The following is an 18,616-nucleotide window of genomic DNA, read 5'->3' as shown; positions in this document are numbered from 1 at the left end:
ACTTTACAAGGTAATGCTGGACTTCTATTGAAAGCAAATTAATTCAAAGCATTATTAAGACTGCACTCAGAAACGTCCAAATACTGATACAGAACAATGGACATGAAAGTCTAAATTGTGATAAATAAAACACCATCTGTGCACCTTTTATTCAGCACTTCACACAGCAGTCTGCATCCTATAAGCCTCGTCGCACTTAGCTAAGAACACAAGTGTTTGTTTCTTCTAAATGCCCTGGCCTTCTTCTCCTCGGTCACATAACACCACACATGTTGCAAGGACCTATTTGACAGGTGCATTACGTAGCAGTCCCTTTTCACCTTGTTTTCTTCCTCCGTGTCCTTTTGGTGACGTACGTGTCGAGGCCAAAATATGCACGTGTCCCTAATCTCCCAGCTGTGTGGCTGGCTCTCAGCCCTTTAATGCCATCACTTCTGCAGCTAACAACAATCACTCTTGTCACTTATCCTAATTAGAGAGGGGACACGATGTCCTGTCATTCTTCCCACACAGTTGGTTCTGCTGTCTGCACCATCCCCGAGCACTCAGAGGTGTCACACATGAGAACTGATGTTTTGCTGCATCTGTTGGAGAAAAAAAAAACCCTGGCATGAATGAGAAGACAAATCCAGCAGAACAAAGACTCATTTGATAACAATTGCAACAGACAGCTGAAAGTTTTGACAGCACATTTGTTTTATTCATTTACTTTCATCATCTGGAAATGCATTAACAGACCAAATTCAAAATAAGTATGACATAACACTCATTTCAACTCGCATAATACTTGACAATGTAGTGTAACAACTACAGCCTATGCTTATTCCGAGGGCTGTACTGATCATTGTGATACAAATCTAATTTGAAGATATAGATATATAAAGCTAAATATAGAGACATCTCTCGGCTGAAACTATTCATCTAACAGTGCAGAGAAAAAAACTGAAATAACATTTTAAACAGGCAGGGGACATTTGCAGAAATATAACAGTTGCGTGTTTAATGCTATTAGCAGCTATCACGCCTCAAGCTGAGTTTAGGAGTAGGCTTAAACTGGTTCTGTGAGCTCACTTCTTTCTAATTCTACACCCACATTTTTCCCAACTTTTGGTTTTCACCCCAACCAAGGTTTACTTAAGTGAGATCACTTGGAACCATATGAATTTTAAATAGCTTGCTCTGGAACCGCAAATGACTTTATGACATTTTCAACATATTACAGGCACCAAACACCTTATTAGTTACAGCTTGCTACTACTGGGTTGGCTTCCATTGTTCCTTGCAAGCCATCTGGTGACTGTGGATGCCATTTGAGTACAATGATTTCATTGGCACATTTAAGAAATCATTTTGAGCTGGACTGGGTTAACATGTTGGAACAGCATAAAATGGGTAAACTGTAGTCAACAACAATACGCAGATGAGCTGTGATATTTAAATAATGCTCATTTGGTACTAAGAGGTCCAAAGTTGATCCATTCTGTTGTGTTGTTTATGCCAAATTCTGACCCTACAATACAAATATCATGCCAGAGACAAAGATGTTCATCAGATCGGGCAATGATTTTCCCTTTTTTAGTCTTCTGTTGTGCAATTTTGGTGAGCTTGTGTGAACTTTAGCTTAAATTCCCTGTTCTTAGATGAGAGGAGTCACACCTGGTGTTCTGCTGCTGTAGCCCATCTGCTTCGAGGTTCTCCATGTTGTGCAGTCAGAGATGCCCTTCTGCATACCTTGGTTGTAAAAAGTGGTTCAGTTACTGTTGCCTTTCAGTCAGCACAAAGCAGTCTGGCCATTCTGCTCTGACCTCTGGCTTCAGCAAGGCATTTTTTACCCAAAGAACTAACGCAGGATATTTTCCCTTTTTAGAATCATTTTCTCAACTCTAGTTATGGATGTGTGAGAAAATTACTCAAGATCAGCAGCTTATGAAACACCAAGACGACACAAAAAAAGCATCACATGTTCAAATCACTTAAATCACATTTTAATTCCAAATCTGATGGTTGATTTGAACTTGGGCAGATTTTCACAACCCTGTCTACATGCATAAATGCATCAGGTTGCTGCCATGTAATTGGTGATTATATTCTTTTACATTAACAAGCAGATGAACGAGTACAACTAAATAAGTGGTCAATGAGTGTATTTGTAGTAGAACTACTCTGGACTTGTAAATGAATACTGATGTACAATCAGTGACATGGCCCTTAAATCTCTTTTAAAAGAGAAAAAAGTTTAAGTTTGAACTCATTATAACTTGACATGCAGGGCCTGGTGGCAGACAAACATGACTTTCTAAAATCCTACAGCCCTGTTTTGAAATGCCAGCAAATAAAAAAGTTGGATGTCATGTAATGCTGTAACTTCTAGTCCGTTGTCTTCCAGTACACTTTGCAGAGCATGCGGTCGGACATTTGGTGAGGTTGACAGTAACTGGGACCTTTTGGATAATGTCATCTGCACTGAGATACCTACTGTCTTACCTTTAACCCCCTGACACATCTACAGGAGGGCATTTGCTTGCTAATCCTATCCGTGGTCGCAGAGAGACATGTATAATGTGACCAAACACTTACAAACCCTGTCACATACCATCATTCTCTTGCATAGTATTCCACTAAAACTCTGCTTTGAAAATGAGATTTTTGACATTTTCAGATGTCTCTAACTGATATGTATCATTAATGCTTTTCAGATTTTACTGCTGCCTCAAACACACATAAAGTACAAAAAGGAAAATCAAAGCAAACAAACAAATAAAACAGATTAAAACGTACCAGTTGCTTAAAATGCAGCTCATCTCCATGCAGGTCAGGCTCAGCCAGATGCTCATGAATACAGTTGTAAGTCGCAGACCAGCACGGGTTGCGTGTTGTGAAGTTTTCGAAAGCTCAAGGTCACTTGCGGCTCTTCTGGTCACAAACTTGCTGTCAAGGCACTGACTGTTTTTTTGCCCCCCCTCTTCAAACTGTGGCATAACGACATGACAGTTACTGTATTTAATTTCATATTCGTTTAATTCATCCCCTTTTTTCCCCCTCACTTTGACAGCACTGTTGTACTTTTATAAATATACGATTCTCCTCGGATCTCCTGGCCACTGTTTGCACAAGGTTACTGCACAATTAAGCAACAAAGTTATTCAGTGAATGTCATCTCATCGTTCAACTGTTAGAACATCAAACTGAACCGCATATTCCTCAGTGGGCAAAACAAGGAAAGGGAAATCTAGAATGAGCACAAGTCTTAGGTAAAGAAGAGTGTGTTTATCACTGAAATCACGTGGCATGATGGCTTTTGTATAGTAATTAGCTGTTAACTTTTGAAAGACATAATTAGTCTGTGTCAATTCTTGTTTTGTCCTACCTCTCCTCTGCTGTGTTCAGAAGGGGGGGAAAAAAGAGAGGCAGCCAAAGAAAATACAACCAAAACCACATCCTCTTGTGATCATTAAAATGAAAAAAAAGGAGGAACAGCTGCTCAGAACAAAATAAACACATTAACACCAATGTTCCACAGTGTGCAATCACACAGGCCCGAAGAGACAGCTGCCCGCTTTTAATTACACTAGCCTGACGTTTGTCTTCTCTTCTGTTGTTTTTTTATTCTGACAACTTTTCAAACTTTTATTGTCTTTATTTTTGATCTTGTTGCATCCCAGTTCTTCCCTATGCTACAACGAAATTGTTCAAACACAGATTCTTTCCTCCAACAAGAGCTTGATCAGGTCTTGTTAGGAGGTCGTATGGCTGCTCCCTTGGCCAGAGAGAGAGATTTACGTAAGAGATTTTGAAATCTACAGGATGTCAGAGGTTATGTGGTTCAGGTGGTAGAGCAGGCCATCTACCAATTGAAAGGTTGGATTGACTCCCGGCTCCTCATCCTTGAGTAAGATACTATTCCCTAAGTGGCCAAGATGCAACCATCGGAGTGTGAATGTTGGATAAAAAGGCCTTAGGTATAGATAAAAGCACTGCATGAATGAAAGCGCTTTGAGCTTTGAGACAGAGTAGAAAGGCATAAAGGTTAAAAAACTTCTAAGTTCAGAAAAATTAACTTTATGTGGACTTTTTATAAGTTTCCTTATTTCCTGCCATGTCTGTATATCTAAATACAGTATATTGAAGAATCAATGTTTTTGCAAGTAATGTCTATGAACCAAAACCAGCCAGGCTTCAGACTGACTTTATTCTATACAGTTTTTCTATTCTTGGCTCCATGTGCTGTCAAACAGGATTCATATCCTTAATATGTAGATCTCAGGGGTAACCAGACTTAAAGAGGAGCTAAATTGACTTGATTTACACCTCAGTCTTACATGGCTAGAGACCACTCCCCACAGCTACCTCTGGTTGCTAGGGGAAAATGTGTATTTTTTTTAACCACTTGCCAAGTGGTTACTGCCTGTCACTACAATCATAAAGAGGATGCTGCAGCAAATTGCAGATTGCTAGCAAATTGGCCATAGTTTGCATGGAGGACACCTACTTGTCTGCACGCACTATAATGTAAAAGTTTTGCCTGCACACTGAAACTAATACATTCTGAACGGTGCTGCTTTTATTTTGAAGGCAAATTATTTCTGTATGTGTTTTGCATCACACTTTTAACAGTTTCACTACGACTTAGCGAACAGTTGCAGACTTTTAGACAAGTTGGTATCTCGTATACAAGTTACAGGCGATCGCTGCTATAAACTCGCCACTAAAATCATTGCAAGATTTTCAGTGCAGCACCTTATAGCTCTTTAAAATGAATTTCACCTAGCAACTGCCAGCAATCTCCAGAAAACCACTCCCCAACCAGGCGGGGAAATACAAATGTTTCCTAGTGACCAGCCTCTTGGTGTGTTTGTCTAATTATTGACCAATTATGCTCATTTTAGATCCATTTTAAGGGAGATATTGGCTGTAGCTATTTTGCTTTTACCCAGAGATCTGCCGCTCACACATGTTTTTTTGTTTTTTTTTTTAATTCTCAGTAAATCCCAAGTTATCTGTAGCTTCTGAGATACTAGGCCCATCTGGAAATATATAAATTTACTATAAATAAATAAGATAATGCTTTAAGTCCATAAGTTCAAATATAAAATTTCTGAAATCTGAGATACAAAAAAAGGCCTTAGCCGTGTTTTTCTGCCATTGCTCTTTTTCTCCTTCAAGTTTAAAGTGGAAATGTCCCTTTAATGTGTACCTGGAGATTAAGGGTGATATCAAACAGCACAACATTTTGCTTCTAAAGTTTAAAACAAAGTCTAGCTAAATTTGGATAAAATATACCTATCTATATTTTATTAAAAACATTTCAACTGTGTTTATTCAAACAACGTCCTCAGAGTCATTTCGAATGCATGAGCGCTCATGCATTCGAAATGACTCGTGCAAAAAAAAAAGAAAAAAGAAAGCTCCACTTTTAAGTTCTTCACCGTCGTGAATTTTCCCTTTTAAAATGCATCTCATCTCAGACAAGTTGGCTGATTAACACAGGATTTTTTTTTAAAGTCATACAGGTTCCCCAATGGCCTAGAAAAGATTGGATTGTGTGTGTATGGGTTTGTTTTTTTTTTACAGCATTGTTTCCCTTGAAAACGCAGCCAAACAGTGAACAGAAAGAATGACAAATGAGGACGAGCCCTGTGTTTTACAGGAATGATTCTTAATTACATACATAGCTGCCATTTAGAGCCTATTGTCCTGCCTGAAAGTTGGCAGACATTAGCACAATGTGTTCACTGCATCCTTCCTTTCTCTGTCTTTATTTGTTTTTCTCCCCCCATTTGAGGGTTACACAGCACAGCCATTCTAAACCCTCCATAATTTCCACAGTAATCAGTCTGTTCTTTTTTTTGCAGTAAAGCTTTAATCAAACATCTCATACCCTATACCAGGCAGAAATGTGTTATTCTGACAGAAAAACAAAAAAGCATGCAATTACTCCCAGAGGAGCCGTCCCTCCTCTCCACTACAGCTGCAGGAACGAGGGCACTATTCCAAGCGCATCCTCCTCCTTTTTCCTTTCACTTCTTCTCTGTGCTGAAACTCCTCCTCCTCCAAACAATAATGACAGAGGATGTAAAGACGTGTTTTGTAATGTACACAAAGTAAAAGAACAGTAAGATGGCGCTCTCGTCCTCAAGAGAAATGTCACTGTGTGATTAATAATGAGGGTTTATCCTGTAATTGCATTCGTCATTTGTAAAATTTATTTCGCAAACCTATTTGTCATCTTTATTGTTCTCCCATCCAACAAAACACCCGTCATCTCGAAATAGTAAAGTACTACCTACTGAAAGGATAACAGCCCTAAAAAGAAAAGCTGTTTTTGATGACTGAAGAGCAAAAGACAAATGTATGCCGAGTGAGGCACGAGTGTTTGCCCTCAGTGGAAGAAAGGATTTTGGAGCTTTTGTTAAGTGCTTAAGCAAATCTTTACTATTAATTGCATGATAAACAGATTATCATTATCACCCAGATAAGAAAGTCAGCATGTGGGAAATTAAAAAAAAATTTTTTTTTGTTTTCACAGGAAAAGAGGAAGATCACAGAGAAGATGTCCGGATGCAGCAAAGGAGGACGAAGAGAGTGTTGGTTTGACAGAGGAGGATGCTCAAGGGGCAGATGACCCATTGCCCACACAGAAAAAACCATAAATCACCTAAATGATGGGTGTTGTGCATTGTTTTTAAGGCGCCTGCCAGGTAGGTTGCTCAAAGCATCTTGAAGAACTTCCCACTGTCCTGTGGCAAGGCTGTCTCAGCTGCTCATCGACACTATCTGTTGCTATAACCCCTTCTTGTAGCTGATAAGATGCTTTATGTTTTTGCATTGCTGCAAATTTAGAGTTGTTTTTATTTGTGCTGAAGAATAAATTTGAGGCCAGTCACATGTCTCCCTCATGATACTGTGTGATGTATCTAAAGTGCCAAAAAATGTTGCAGTGTTTAATCAGAAAATACTGCACTGATTTCTTCTTGCAGCTGTTTCTCAGATTTATAGTGTACATATAACTTATTAATGCAATTTGCACTACTTGCTTGCACAGTCTTACTTTTTACTCCTCCTTAACTTGATCTCATTTTTATTTCATATTTATATCTATCTTTTTTTGGCCAGTTATTATAGTATTACAGTGAATTATAGTAATTTTATTATTAAATCTCACTTGTTCATTAAAAAAGCAATAGCAACTTGCTTAATGCATTGACTGTCACTGCATCGGGTGGCTCCCAGACACATTTTTATGCGCTCTCTGATAGTTAGGGATCCTGAGGCCGAGGCCCCTTCACTGTCCATGTGTACACAAGTAGAGACCAGTTTTGTTTTGTTTTGTTTCCCTGGTTGTCGTATGTTACCCACCTTTATTTAAGAGTCCCAGATATTATTTAACAATGAGCCACTTGGTAATCTTGTGATGAGACAAAAACATTTAGCATAATTTGAAATACTGTAACATTTCAATGGGCGTTCCACCAAGTAAAAATAAATGTGCAAACAACTGTAACTTCGAAAAATGTATAATTATTGAATCTGTATGTGTAATCAATACACATGTATGCCTACAGTATAAAGTGTGTCAGCTAGTATTTTTGTTAGTATTGTATCAGTTTGTTACATTTAAAAATCCTACTGACTATGAACGCAACCCTAGCTTGCTCTCTTAGCGGTATATTTGGATTGGACGGAGTATTAGCTAAAGAAAATGGGTGACGACTTGGGTGACGAGTGGTGGCAACACGAGTACAAATCAGGTATTTGGGTTAACCATGTACATTTGACTTATCTTGTTGTATTGGAGGTCCTGGTGTAGTCTAAGGAAACACAACGGTAGCTTGGAGCTGTTGCAGAAATTGTCGGCTATAGTAAGCTAACGCTAGCTAGCAACAATCGCAGCAGTCTGAGTTACTGTTAACCCCTGGGTACATTCGTGCAATATTAACCTAAAGTACACATAGCGGCAAGTGAAAAGACAAAGCAGTGCTAACTGTGACTTACGTCTGGTTAGTTATTATCCGCATTGGTCGCAGTAGTTATTATGAGCAGGGGGTGTATTAACACGTGTTTTTTTTTCACCTGTTTTTTATGTGCGGGTCACTGCAGAAAACGAGGTTATAGGACAGGTAAAGTTGCTCTAATGTCCCCTATCGTGCCCTTCGCTTTCTTTCAACTTAAAAATGAACTGTCTTACACGCATAGGTTTAAGCATCCAGTGGGCTGTACCCACGTTTCTTGCCACATATCAACACAGGAAGTTCCCTGCGGCTACTTCTGGAACAGCTTCATGCACTCTGCATACCAAAAGAGGGCAGTCGTGCTGTTTTAGGACGAATGACCTGATTGTGTAGCGATCATATTGGAATGTGAGCATGATGCTGTATTTTCGAGAGTCATTAGCAATTTTTAAGCTAAATATGTTCATTCACGTTTTCTGCATTTGTTGTCTCCGCACATGCACGCAGAAACGAAACATAATATGCCAGGTGTTAGTGCACATGTCAGTAAAATATATTGAATTGAGCCTCAGTTCAATTTCTGATCCTTATTACGTTAGTTATATAATGCAATATACCGCTCTTTAATATTATACAGGTGTTAACGTTGCTTTAAAATAATAAACATCTGTGTGTTTACAGATCAGCGCAGACTTTAATTGATTAGTTGATCTATTACTTATATAATACATATATTTTACTTATATATTAATTTATTAGAGTTTGCCTATTTGTTTACTACAGTTTCCTCTTGGGGCTGATTGACCACTTCTGTAAAATCTGCATTCTTTCATAAAAGTTGGGATTTGTTCATGATGAAAGTCATGACCAGGCAGTGAGAAGGGTTCTACAAGTTGCCTGTTCTCCATGTGTCCTGGGCAATGAGCTGTGATCACTTTGAAATGCTTCAGCAGAATGTATTATCTGCACAGGTGATACTCTCCAACCTTTCATGCTATTACTTATGTAAACCCATGTGTGTTTTTATGTCCAGAGATCTGTGCAGCGCTTTCTTTTTGTAGGTTTGCCCCTGGCATAACCGTCCTTCCGTGCGTTCATATCACAGAGCTGCTTGACAGAAATGGCTGCAAGGCTGACAGAAAATTGACAGGGCTGTAAAGCAGAATTGAAGTCTGTTAGACGGAGGATGGGATTGACTTTGAAGTCTTAAGAATAAGGCAGCAATTTGCAAGAAGCAGTGCAACTTTTTCCTGCTTTTTTCTATATTTTTTTTTCTTCCTTTTTTGCGATGATGTGTCTCGTGGCCAAATTCTCAAACCAATAATAAAGGGTCTCACAAGAGCCCCTGTCAAGTTGCACATTAATATTTCTCTGCAACTGTTGTTAGATACACACTATTTGTAGGCTTGCTGCCAGCGTCTCTCCCCCCAGGACATGTAATGGTATCCCCCAGTGTTGTCAGCTAGTTTCCTATTTGGATGGCACAGCTCATCATGACTTGGTGACTAGATTTCATTTGCTGAAGTGTCTTAGGCTATTTATTTCTGCCACACTGTGTAACTGTTCATTTTGTCATGTTGCACTTAAAAATATCTAATAAGGGTTGTGTTCACTTAAAACAGCAAAGGCTGCTGTTATGGTTTCAGGGTTGATGCGAGCTTATTTAAAGGAATCGGCTGACCTAATTAAAAAGAATAAATTGATTGCTGTTGTTTAACTTGTGTGTTTTTCCAGCCTTATTGAGCTTTTGCAGAAGTTATCACTGTGCTTAATGTGTGAGGATTATCTGTGCTATTTCGGAAACTAAGGCAGTAAACTGTATTTTCTCCAAGATAAACAATAATTCCTTATTCCTGTGCATATTTTTCTTTCATAACAGATTTAATTTTCCATTACTTTTTTCAACAGTACACTTGTTTTTTTTCTTTTTAGCATTCTTCATCTGAATCTTAAATAGGTGTCTTGAAAGCAACAGAATTATTGTTTAGCTGAACTTTGAGAACCAAAACTACTTTTGTCTACATCATACAGGCTGTAGAATCATAAAGTAAGCACATCAGTATGGTGACACAATGCCTCATTAATCTATAAATTGGGATATTTGTGTGGCAGGAGAAGGCACATGCTGAATACTTTGGGGGGTCTTGCTTGTTTTCACAGCACAGGAAAGCAGTGGAAATGTATCTATTAAACCTTTTTAAATGATTTAATTGGATCACTTGTCACTTTGAAATTAGTTAAATGCTAATAATAACAATTACAGTTCATAATATTTACTAAAAAGTAAATTAGTGGCCAATTCACAATTAAACCTGGACACCTCCTCCATCACCAAGTGTTCCAAGTTTCCTTGCATTAGGGGGGAAAAAAGGTTTTTGAGTCGAACCCAGCTCAGCAAACATATAAAGCTTTTTTTTCTTCCAGTAATTCATCAAACATCAAAGCACTGTTTTGCACTCACTTTTTCCCAAATCCAGCTGTTTTGCATTTAAACTGGCAAGCGACCCAGTTCCTCTGAGAAGTATTCAGTATGAATACATAGAAAACAAGATAACTTTTAATGAACAAGGGAAAAAAAGGAATGTTATTGAAACACTGACATCTCATTTATGTCTTAGACAGGCACTTGACATTCAATGAAGGGTTGTTAAAGTCAATAAATCTTGAGACAGTAATCAAATAAAGTAAGCTTTACAAAGGCTCTCATTAAACAAACATGACGAAACATTCAAATACATCAAAATACTTTTGCATTTGCAGAATTATTTTGGTTGTGTAGAGTTTAAAATGATGACTGAGGACATATTTTTTGCAAAATACATATTATATATTTGTATTTCACCTAAATACAAAGGCTGCTTATTGTAACATTTAAGGATTATGATCCTGGCGAGCTAGCAGGGGATATAGTGATGCTACTTGTAATCTTTCCAACACCTTTTACATGACAGCCGTTAGTGAGTACTTGAGTTCTTTGTTCATGTCGAACATAGTATGGCCCAACGGGCTGTGGGAAATTGTGGGTCATACCATGTCGGGGCTGGAAATATGGGCTCCCCAGATGGATGTGGATCTTACTGTCCTCTGTTGTGATGATACTGGGACTTGAGTCAGGGGTACTGGACCTCGAATGGTACCAGCCGTTCTGCTGTTCAGGTGTCTTGCAGAAAATAGTCTGATCTGTAACCTCTGCTGGCTCCGGAGAGCAACTCCTGACAGTTACGATCTGAATAGGAGAGCTGTTGTGGTCGGGTGTGACAGAGCGTGAGCAATTTGGGCTCAACATTCGAGACATGTTCGCACCGTCAAGGGGGGAGATGGCACGGTCAGGGTTGGAAGTGGGGGTCTTAGGGTTCTGGATGATGGTAATTCTCTGCTTAGGTGAAGCTCCACTCGTCGGGATTAGGGCTGTGCTGGTGTATGATGACGCTGTCTCTCCAGTTGGGCTACTGATCTCGAGCATTGCTGTGTTGAGGACATGATGCGGTGTTACTTTGATGTGCAGTGGCTGACCTGGTGTGTGTGTTAACATCATAACTTCTCCATTAATTGTTGGGTGCATTTCTGTCCCTGAGTGGCTGCTGTCCTGGCTTAGGTTGTTATTTGTACTGTTTAAGCTGTTAAGGCTGTTGACAGGAGAGCTCCTTTTGTTGACGATCTCTACATTATGGTTTGGGTCTGTGTCACCATTTTGTTCATCTAGTTTCTTGCTGTGCCTCCGATAGTCAGGAAGCAGGCTCTGTGCAGGCTCAGTTTGTACCTCTCTGGTGGTCTGATCATGGACTGCAGTGTGTTTGCTGGCACTGGGTTTCACACTATTGATTTGTCTGTATCTGTCTAGCTCACCAGTAAGTTCCTTCATCTCTCTGGCCAGCTCTTTGTTCTTGGCTTCTTGCTGGTTCAGTTTTCTTTGCAGTGCGGATTGATCCACTTGCATCCTGCAGATGGATTCTTCTGTTCCCATCAGCTTCTGGAGTTTCTCTTTCAGGCTGTCTACTTCTCTGGTTAAGAGTCTAGATTTAACCTGCTCCTTCTGAAGGCGGCAAAGGAGAAGGTGCTCCTGGTTGACCTCCTGCTTCTCTGCCTGCTCGTACCTTGAAAGCTCTCTCTTTGTCACTTCCAGCTCCTCTGTTAGAGCTTGGGTCCTCGTCTTTTCCTCATGGAGCCTCTTTTCAAGACACTCAAAGTCCTCTTCCAGTTTCATCAGTTCTCCCTCCAGCACTTCCTTATCCTGGAGTCTCTTTTGCAGCATTTCTAACTCACGGGTCAGTTCTTTAACTTTGTTGTCCTCAGTTTGGCAGTAATAGGCAGTGTTATTTGGAATAGAGGTGTATGAGTATTTGTCCTCTTTTTCTTTCCTGTTCTCCAAGACCTGTAACTTCTTCTTCATTATAGTTACCTTATTCTGTAGTTCTCTGTTTCTTTCCTCCTCTTTGTTCAGACTGTCCAGGAGATCATCTTTTTCCTTTGCTATGCTCTTTATTGTTTCTTCCAAGTCCACTTGAGACCTCAGTGCCTGCAGCCTGTCCTCTCTCAGCTTTTCTGTCATTGTGGCCAAATTGCCATGCTCGTTTCTTTTGCCCTCCTTCCTATGTAGTTTTTCCTCAGTCTGTCGGAGTCTCTCAGCCATAGTTTTTCTGTCCTCCACCAAAGCTACAGTAAGTGACCTGAGCTTGCCAAGATCTTGTCTGACGACCATTTCACTCTTCTCCAGTTGGCTCTCAACGGCCTCTAGATCTCTTACCTTTAGCCTTAAAGTGTCAAGTTCATCAGAAAGCATTTTGCTGCCCTGTCTCTCTTGCTCCAAGCTGTTTTTTAGGATGCTGCAGTCCTGTTTGCTCTTGCCTAAAGCCTCCTCCATCCTGTCCAGTTCACTAATTCTGCTGTTGAGTTTATCCACTTCAGCTTTCAGGCTACGGCAGTTGCTGGTCTCCTTCGCTAGTCTGCTGTCCAGGTCTCGACATTGTTCCGCCATGCGTATCAGCTCTTCGTCTTTTCCCTCCATTTGCACCACCCTTCTCCTCAGTACCTCGACCTCTGACAGGAGGCTTAGGGCTGTCATGTTGTTCTGGCTTTTGTGGAAGAGGGAAACTTGATTGTGGCGCTCAACCTCGATATGCAGAGATTTTAGTTCCTCCCCCACCTTTGCTCTTCGTCTAGGAGCACTAAGCCTCTGCTTGATATGGTCAGTGATAGCCGTCAGTTCTTTGGTACAGCGTTTCTGCTCCTCCAGCAGCTTGCTCAGTCTCTCTTGCTCCTTTACAACTAGCAGTGCAAAAGCCTTCAGCTCGGTCAGCTCCTTTTTTAGAATGGATGCTTCTCTTTCATGTTTCTTCTCTTTAATTTCCTGGTACTCTCTTTCCTTTTTAAGCAACAGCTTGAGTCTGCAGAGGAAAAGAATTGAAATGTATTGTCAAACAGAATAATGCAGCCAAGTTTTATTGTGTAACTGACTCATTTCAGCCCCCAAAGGGCACTTTTTATGTTTACAGCTAACCTCTTGAACTCACAAAATGTCCTAAGTTGTGTATTTCCAGCATAAACATTTATTTTGTTTTTCAGAAGAATCTGAATAACAGTTTGTTGCCCACTCAGTTTCCCCCAGAAGCAAAGGAGGCTTTTTTTTTTTTTGCACATCTGTGTATTCCTGTGAAATGTACAACATGAGGACATGTGTGTATATTTCTTTATGTTTGTGTGTTTCTTTCAAAGCAACAGCCATTCTGTGGGATGTTTTGACTCACATGGCAGATGGTCCCTTGGCAGGGAGTATTGGTTAATTAAGAAGTTTCTTTACCCTTGAGTACCCTCAATGCTGCATCCAATCACCCTCCTTCTGTGCACCTCAAATGTAAACCCCACTTTAAGCTAAGAGAGTCAGGAATTCCCCTCTGTTCTTAAAGTAATTACAGACTGGCTACTTTTACCAAGTGCTGTCACTCCTCACATTCCCCCAGATGCGCACGAGTTCTGTACAAGCATTAATTCATACTGTGTATTTTGTCATCTTAGTGCATGAGACATATGCTCCAATGTGATCTGTCACCGGTGTATTTTTACTATTCGGAATGGGAGAGTTTGGACTTTTTGTGTCATGCTATTTTGCACTCTAGAGGTATATCCACAGTTCACATAGCAGAATCTTTTAAAACAAGCACACATTAAAAACAGTGACAGTGTAGTCCAGACATTTAGCTCTACTTGTGTATAATTCCAGATCCTCTATATTGACTTGAAACTAATGAGTTTTTTTGTTTAATTTTTTAAAATATAAGGCTACTAATGTTAAATCTCAAATACGAGACTGAACATTGTGTTTGTGAAAAGAATAAAGCGCGCTGTTAATTAAGATGTTTCTCTTACAACTTTAATCTTGGAGTGTGTTTTGAGTGAGTTTAATTAGTGCAGTTTAAATAGTTGTAAGTGGAACAAATGGGTGGTTATGAACTCGCTGTTAAGTATTTCTGTTTTTAATAAGATCATTCACTGATGAGTTGTTATATTGTTTCTCTTGACTTTGAGTAATGTGTTGATTCCTTTTAAATGCAGAAAATTGCAAAAAGCAAAATCTTCAAAATAATTTTCTACATCTAAATCAACACCTTGGATACCTTTTGAACAGCTCTGTTGCAAAGCAATCTCTTTGTTTAATCTGTGTAGAATTAGCCAACAGTTACGTTATCCTTATCAGCTTATCTTGCAGTTGTAAATCGGGTTTTAAATTGGGAAACGTTTCTAAATGCATGTCTGCATCTTTTTGCTGTAGAACAAAAAATTTTTCGTTCCTACCTGTGCAGTTCAGCTGGCCCGTGTCCTTTTTTTTCTTTTTGGAAAAAAAATCCTCAAAAAATAAATTGCCTCCACTCTTTTACCTCTCCCTTTCCCAGAGATCCCAGTGATGTGGACGTTCCATCCGGAAAACCAAACATTATGAGAAGTGCTCTGCACAGAGACTCTCTCGCACTCAGTGGCGCCCATTACATCATCAGCAAGTCCTTATATGGGACTGTACAGGCTCTACTTCTGTGTGTGTGTGTGTGTGTGAACATGTGTGTTTGTGTGTGTGTCTTTTTTTTCTGGAGTTCAGCCCACTGCAGATGAGGTCATTGTGTAGCAATGCCAAAGAGGCTAATGGGAAGGAGTGTGTGTGTGCGCACGCAAAGAAAAGTCTTCAATCACCATTCAATCTGCAAGGATAACACCCTCAGTTTGCAGGATTAGTTTAACCGAACATTTAACCATAACCATGCTACATAAATTCTTAACCTGCCTTGGCGTGTCCCAGAAGCATGCAGACCAGTTTATATGTTGTGTGCTTGGAGTTTGAATATACTTCAAGAAGAAAAAACATGTTTTGTGAGTTGTAGCAGCTTTGCCTGGGGCCCGATAACCTGACTGGGAGATGACCTCATCAGTTCATCGGCCCTCAATTGCATCCATATGTCCCTCTTTTTTTCCTCTCTTTCTCTCTCCTCAACACATTCTCTCTTTTGTGAGTTATTTTCTCTTTCTACATTTTTGCTTCTAGTTATGAAAATGCCAATCTTTTTTTCCCTCTCATGCCATCATCAACTTTCACTTTATCTATATCTTCTTTTTGATTACTCAAGTCGTGAACTGCGTGCTCAGTATAGCGTGATTATACTCCTTTATTCTCGCAGTTAGTCTCATCTGTCACAGGAATGAAAAAGATAATAAATAGGTGTTAATGTTTAAGCTTTTTAAATGATTGTGCTAAACAAAATCAAAAAAATATAGATTTTGTTCCATTTATTTGCAATGTTTTTCACTGCTAAATAAACCTGTGGTGGTACTTTCTTTTTTCCCCTCTGTCGAGCAAACTCATGTAGGCCTCAAATAAAAGAGGCCTTTTCCCTCATGAGGCATGTCGCAGTCTCACAAGAATTTAGAAAACAGGCAAAAAGGTGCACTTAAACTTCGCTTTTTAGATATTTATGTTCACAAGCTTTTTTTTTTTTTTATATGAAGCATGCCAAATTAAACCCCACTGAAACTACTTAGACACAGGTCAGGTATAGAAACAAGAAATCGCACATGCAATGTGTGTGCAATGCACAAGAATATTTAAGCTGTTTCTGTCAGCAGAGAATCCATCTCGAATCATTTGTGTCATAGTTTAACATGTGAACGTCTTCCATTTAGAGACACAACCTCCTCTTCATAACAGACTCTACAAGTTGCATAACTTGGTGATGTAAGGCTGTATTCTGTGCCTGGTTGGTATTTGCTTTAATCCCTTAATTGCTTCATGGCAACTGTGGCTGCCTGTTCTAAAGGCATAGATAGCTGTGGTTGATAACATTTCATTTCTAATTGTTTTTGGTTTGTAATGGTGATTACTTATTGTTGAAGAAGATTATCATGTTTTATTAAAACACAGAGTGGCATTTCTAATATTTAGTTTGCCCTTAATTGCATAAATTGTAACTTTTTTCTTCTTTTTTTACTGCAGGATTAATAGACCTCTTGTCTTAGGCTCTGTTTTAATGAAATGTAGCTGATAAAATGGCAGCAGCTAAGCACGAGTCATCAGACGTTTTTGGTCTGCAGTGGTCATTATAAAATGTACTGTGCCACTGGGTAATTAACGTGACACAAGCAGAATTTTAATTTAAAAAAATTCCATGAAGCAGCCACCTAAGACACACACAGCCTTGTTGTTTTTTGCTTTATTTCTGGGTCTGAGATTTACAGTTATTTTCCTTTAACCCAAATGAAATGAAAATAATCTGATAACCAAAATGCAGAAAGTTAAAGTTGAAAGTCAATTTTCCAAGTTTTAAAACTTCACACCTTACTTGAAGCCCCTTAGTGGGAAACAGATCTTGCCCAACTGGGAGGATACCCAAAGTGGAGTCACAGGATTTGGTTGATTACAAGTCTAGGCACGTATGATGATTTATTATTGACTAATTAAGGTACCTTTGCCATCTTAGAATATGTTCACTATCAAAAGTGGCCTTTTATGCTTTGATATGCTTTGGAAATTACAACACTTAAAACAACCTTTAACTTTTGATCAAAGTAATATTGAAATGATCAAAAGCCAGGCCAAGTTGCATTGCTTGTGTTTTGCATTTTTATCAGTAAAACCATTTCAACTACTTCTACCTCCATGGAAGACAGTGACACTATCTTAATTATATACTTATACTGTATTATATACTAAATACTATAAGATTCAAACTTTCTTTTTGCCATGACCTTTATAATTATTTTGCCAGGAAAGAGAGATTTGAGATATTTCTCTTGTGTGAGAAAGATCCTCCTCATTCCTTTGAATATCTATGCACATACCAACTCCCATATCAGAGTTCATGAGGTCCTCTTTTACATAGAGGAGGAGTTGGCATTTCATCCAGTTCTTGAAAACTCATATTTGGGGGTTAAAAGAGCGCGCGCACACACACACACACACACAAGAAATGCCGATATGTAATATGTCTCTTATCCGAGTGTAGCACTCTCCTCTGTTTTCTTAGCTCCTATTTTCATGCAGAGGTATAATTTTCTTTTTCTTCTTTTTTAAGGCTGTCACATTTGACAAATCCTTCTTTTTTCTAAGAGCGCTCATATAAATGGCACATTGAAAGTACAGAAAGAAAAGCAGCTGCTTAGTCAGTCGGTGTTGGCTTTCTTCCCTTCATTTATCTAAATGTTTAATAAAATTGAAAGTATGAATAACTGACCTCATCTGCTCACTATAGCTAATAAATGGGCCCAACAGCTTGTGATCGGGGCAGTGCTTCTTCTCTGAGTTGATTCACTGCCAGATCCTGATAATTTATGAACATCTTCTGACACTTCATTGGCTGAGCAGGCAGATGGCGAATGCGTTTGAGTGAGGGACGAACAGAACATCTGCGGGTTTCTGCTTTGGCACAGCCGTGTTTATTGTGTTGCTTTTCTCTTGGTTCTCTAGTAATTCAGGTAATACAGGAATAACATTTTCAGTTCTTCGTACAACTATAAAACGTTATACAAGGATTGCCGCGGGTCTCATTTGCAACAGCACATCTGTTGCATGTATGTGATATGAAGTTCTGAAAATTTTTTGTTTATTAACCATGTAATACAATACCTCATTAGTTAAAGAGTTTTCATTATGACCTGAAAAACTTGGCTTGAAAGCAAATGTGAAGTACAAATATTCCTCTTCTCCTCTTTGTGAAAACTTCAAGTCTTTTTGTTGAGTTGGCAGCCAGTGCAATTACATTTTAGCCAGTGTTAAATTAATAAAATTAAAAACAGAAGAGGCTATTCAGTTTCTTTCCAGTTGTGTATAATAGTAATTTATCAAACAACTCCTTTTGTCTACAGACATTTTACACATGAGGCTGATGCTGGATTAACCAGTTAAGATGCATTGTTTTGACTGGGCATCAAGGCTCTGCTCTGATGCTAGCGCTAATGGGATCACAGTTTCACCGTCTGGAGTCAAGCTGTTTAAGAAAAGGGACTGGACAGTGTGTGCCAATTACATGGATATCACCCTTCCCGCCTGCCTTTTATTTTCTCTGCCAGAGTCCTGAAAAAGGGGTTGAGACTGATAGTTGAGCCTCAGTTTTAGGCTGAATGCTGGTTTCATCTAGGCTGTAGTGCAGCAGACCAATGTTTTACCCTCCTGCGGTTTTTGTTGCACTGAG

General features: G+C 39.2%; 2 protein-coding genes across 2 annotated transcripts in view; one reads left to right on the top strand and one right to left on the bottom strand.

Moving 5' to 3' along the window:
- Positions 1 to 7,615: 7,615 nt before the first annotated feature.
- The window catches only part of cmss1 (cms1 ribosomal small subunit homolog), a 31,971-nt gene continuing 20,970 nt past the window's right edge, over positions 7,616 to 18,616 (top strand). The window contains exon 1 of the mRNA XM_024805431.2: positions 7,616 to 7,748. Coding sequence (XP_024661199.1) covers positions 7,700 to 7,748 — 49 coding nt within the window. The 5' untranslated portion in view covers positions 7,616 to 7,699. The remainder of the gene's footprint in view (positions 7,749 to 18,616) is intronic.
- On the bottom strand, positions 10,485 to 14,988 carry LOC101468972 (filamin A-interacting protein 1-like). Its single transcript, XM_024805429.2, has 2 exons — positions 14,739 to 14,988; positions 10,485 to 13,333 (listed from the first exon to the last, which is right to left on the bottom strand). The coding sequence occupies exon 2, from the start codon at positions 13,009 to 13,011 to the stop codon at positions 10,828 to 10,830; it is 2,184 nt and encodes a 727-aa protein (XP_024661197.2). The 5' UTR covers positions 13,012 to 13,333; positions 14,739 to 14,988; the 3' UTR covers positions 10,485 to 10,827.

Source organism: Maylandia zebra, linkage group LG16 (genome assembly GCF_041146795.1).
Source record: "Maylandia zebra isolate NMK-2024a linkage group LG16, Mzebra_GT3a, whole genome shotgun sequence".
Classification (NCBI taxonomy): Eukaryota; Metazoa; Chordata; class Actinopteri; order Cichliformes; family Cichlidae; genus Maylandia; species Maylandia zebra.
The sequence above is the reverse complement of the archived record's forward strand: the minus strand, read 5'-3'. Positions and strand labels throughout refer to the sequence as shown.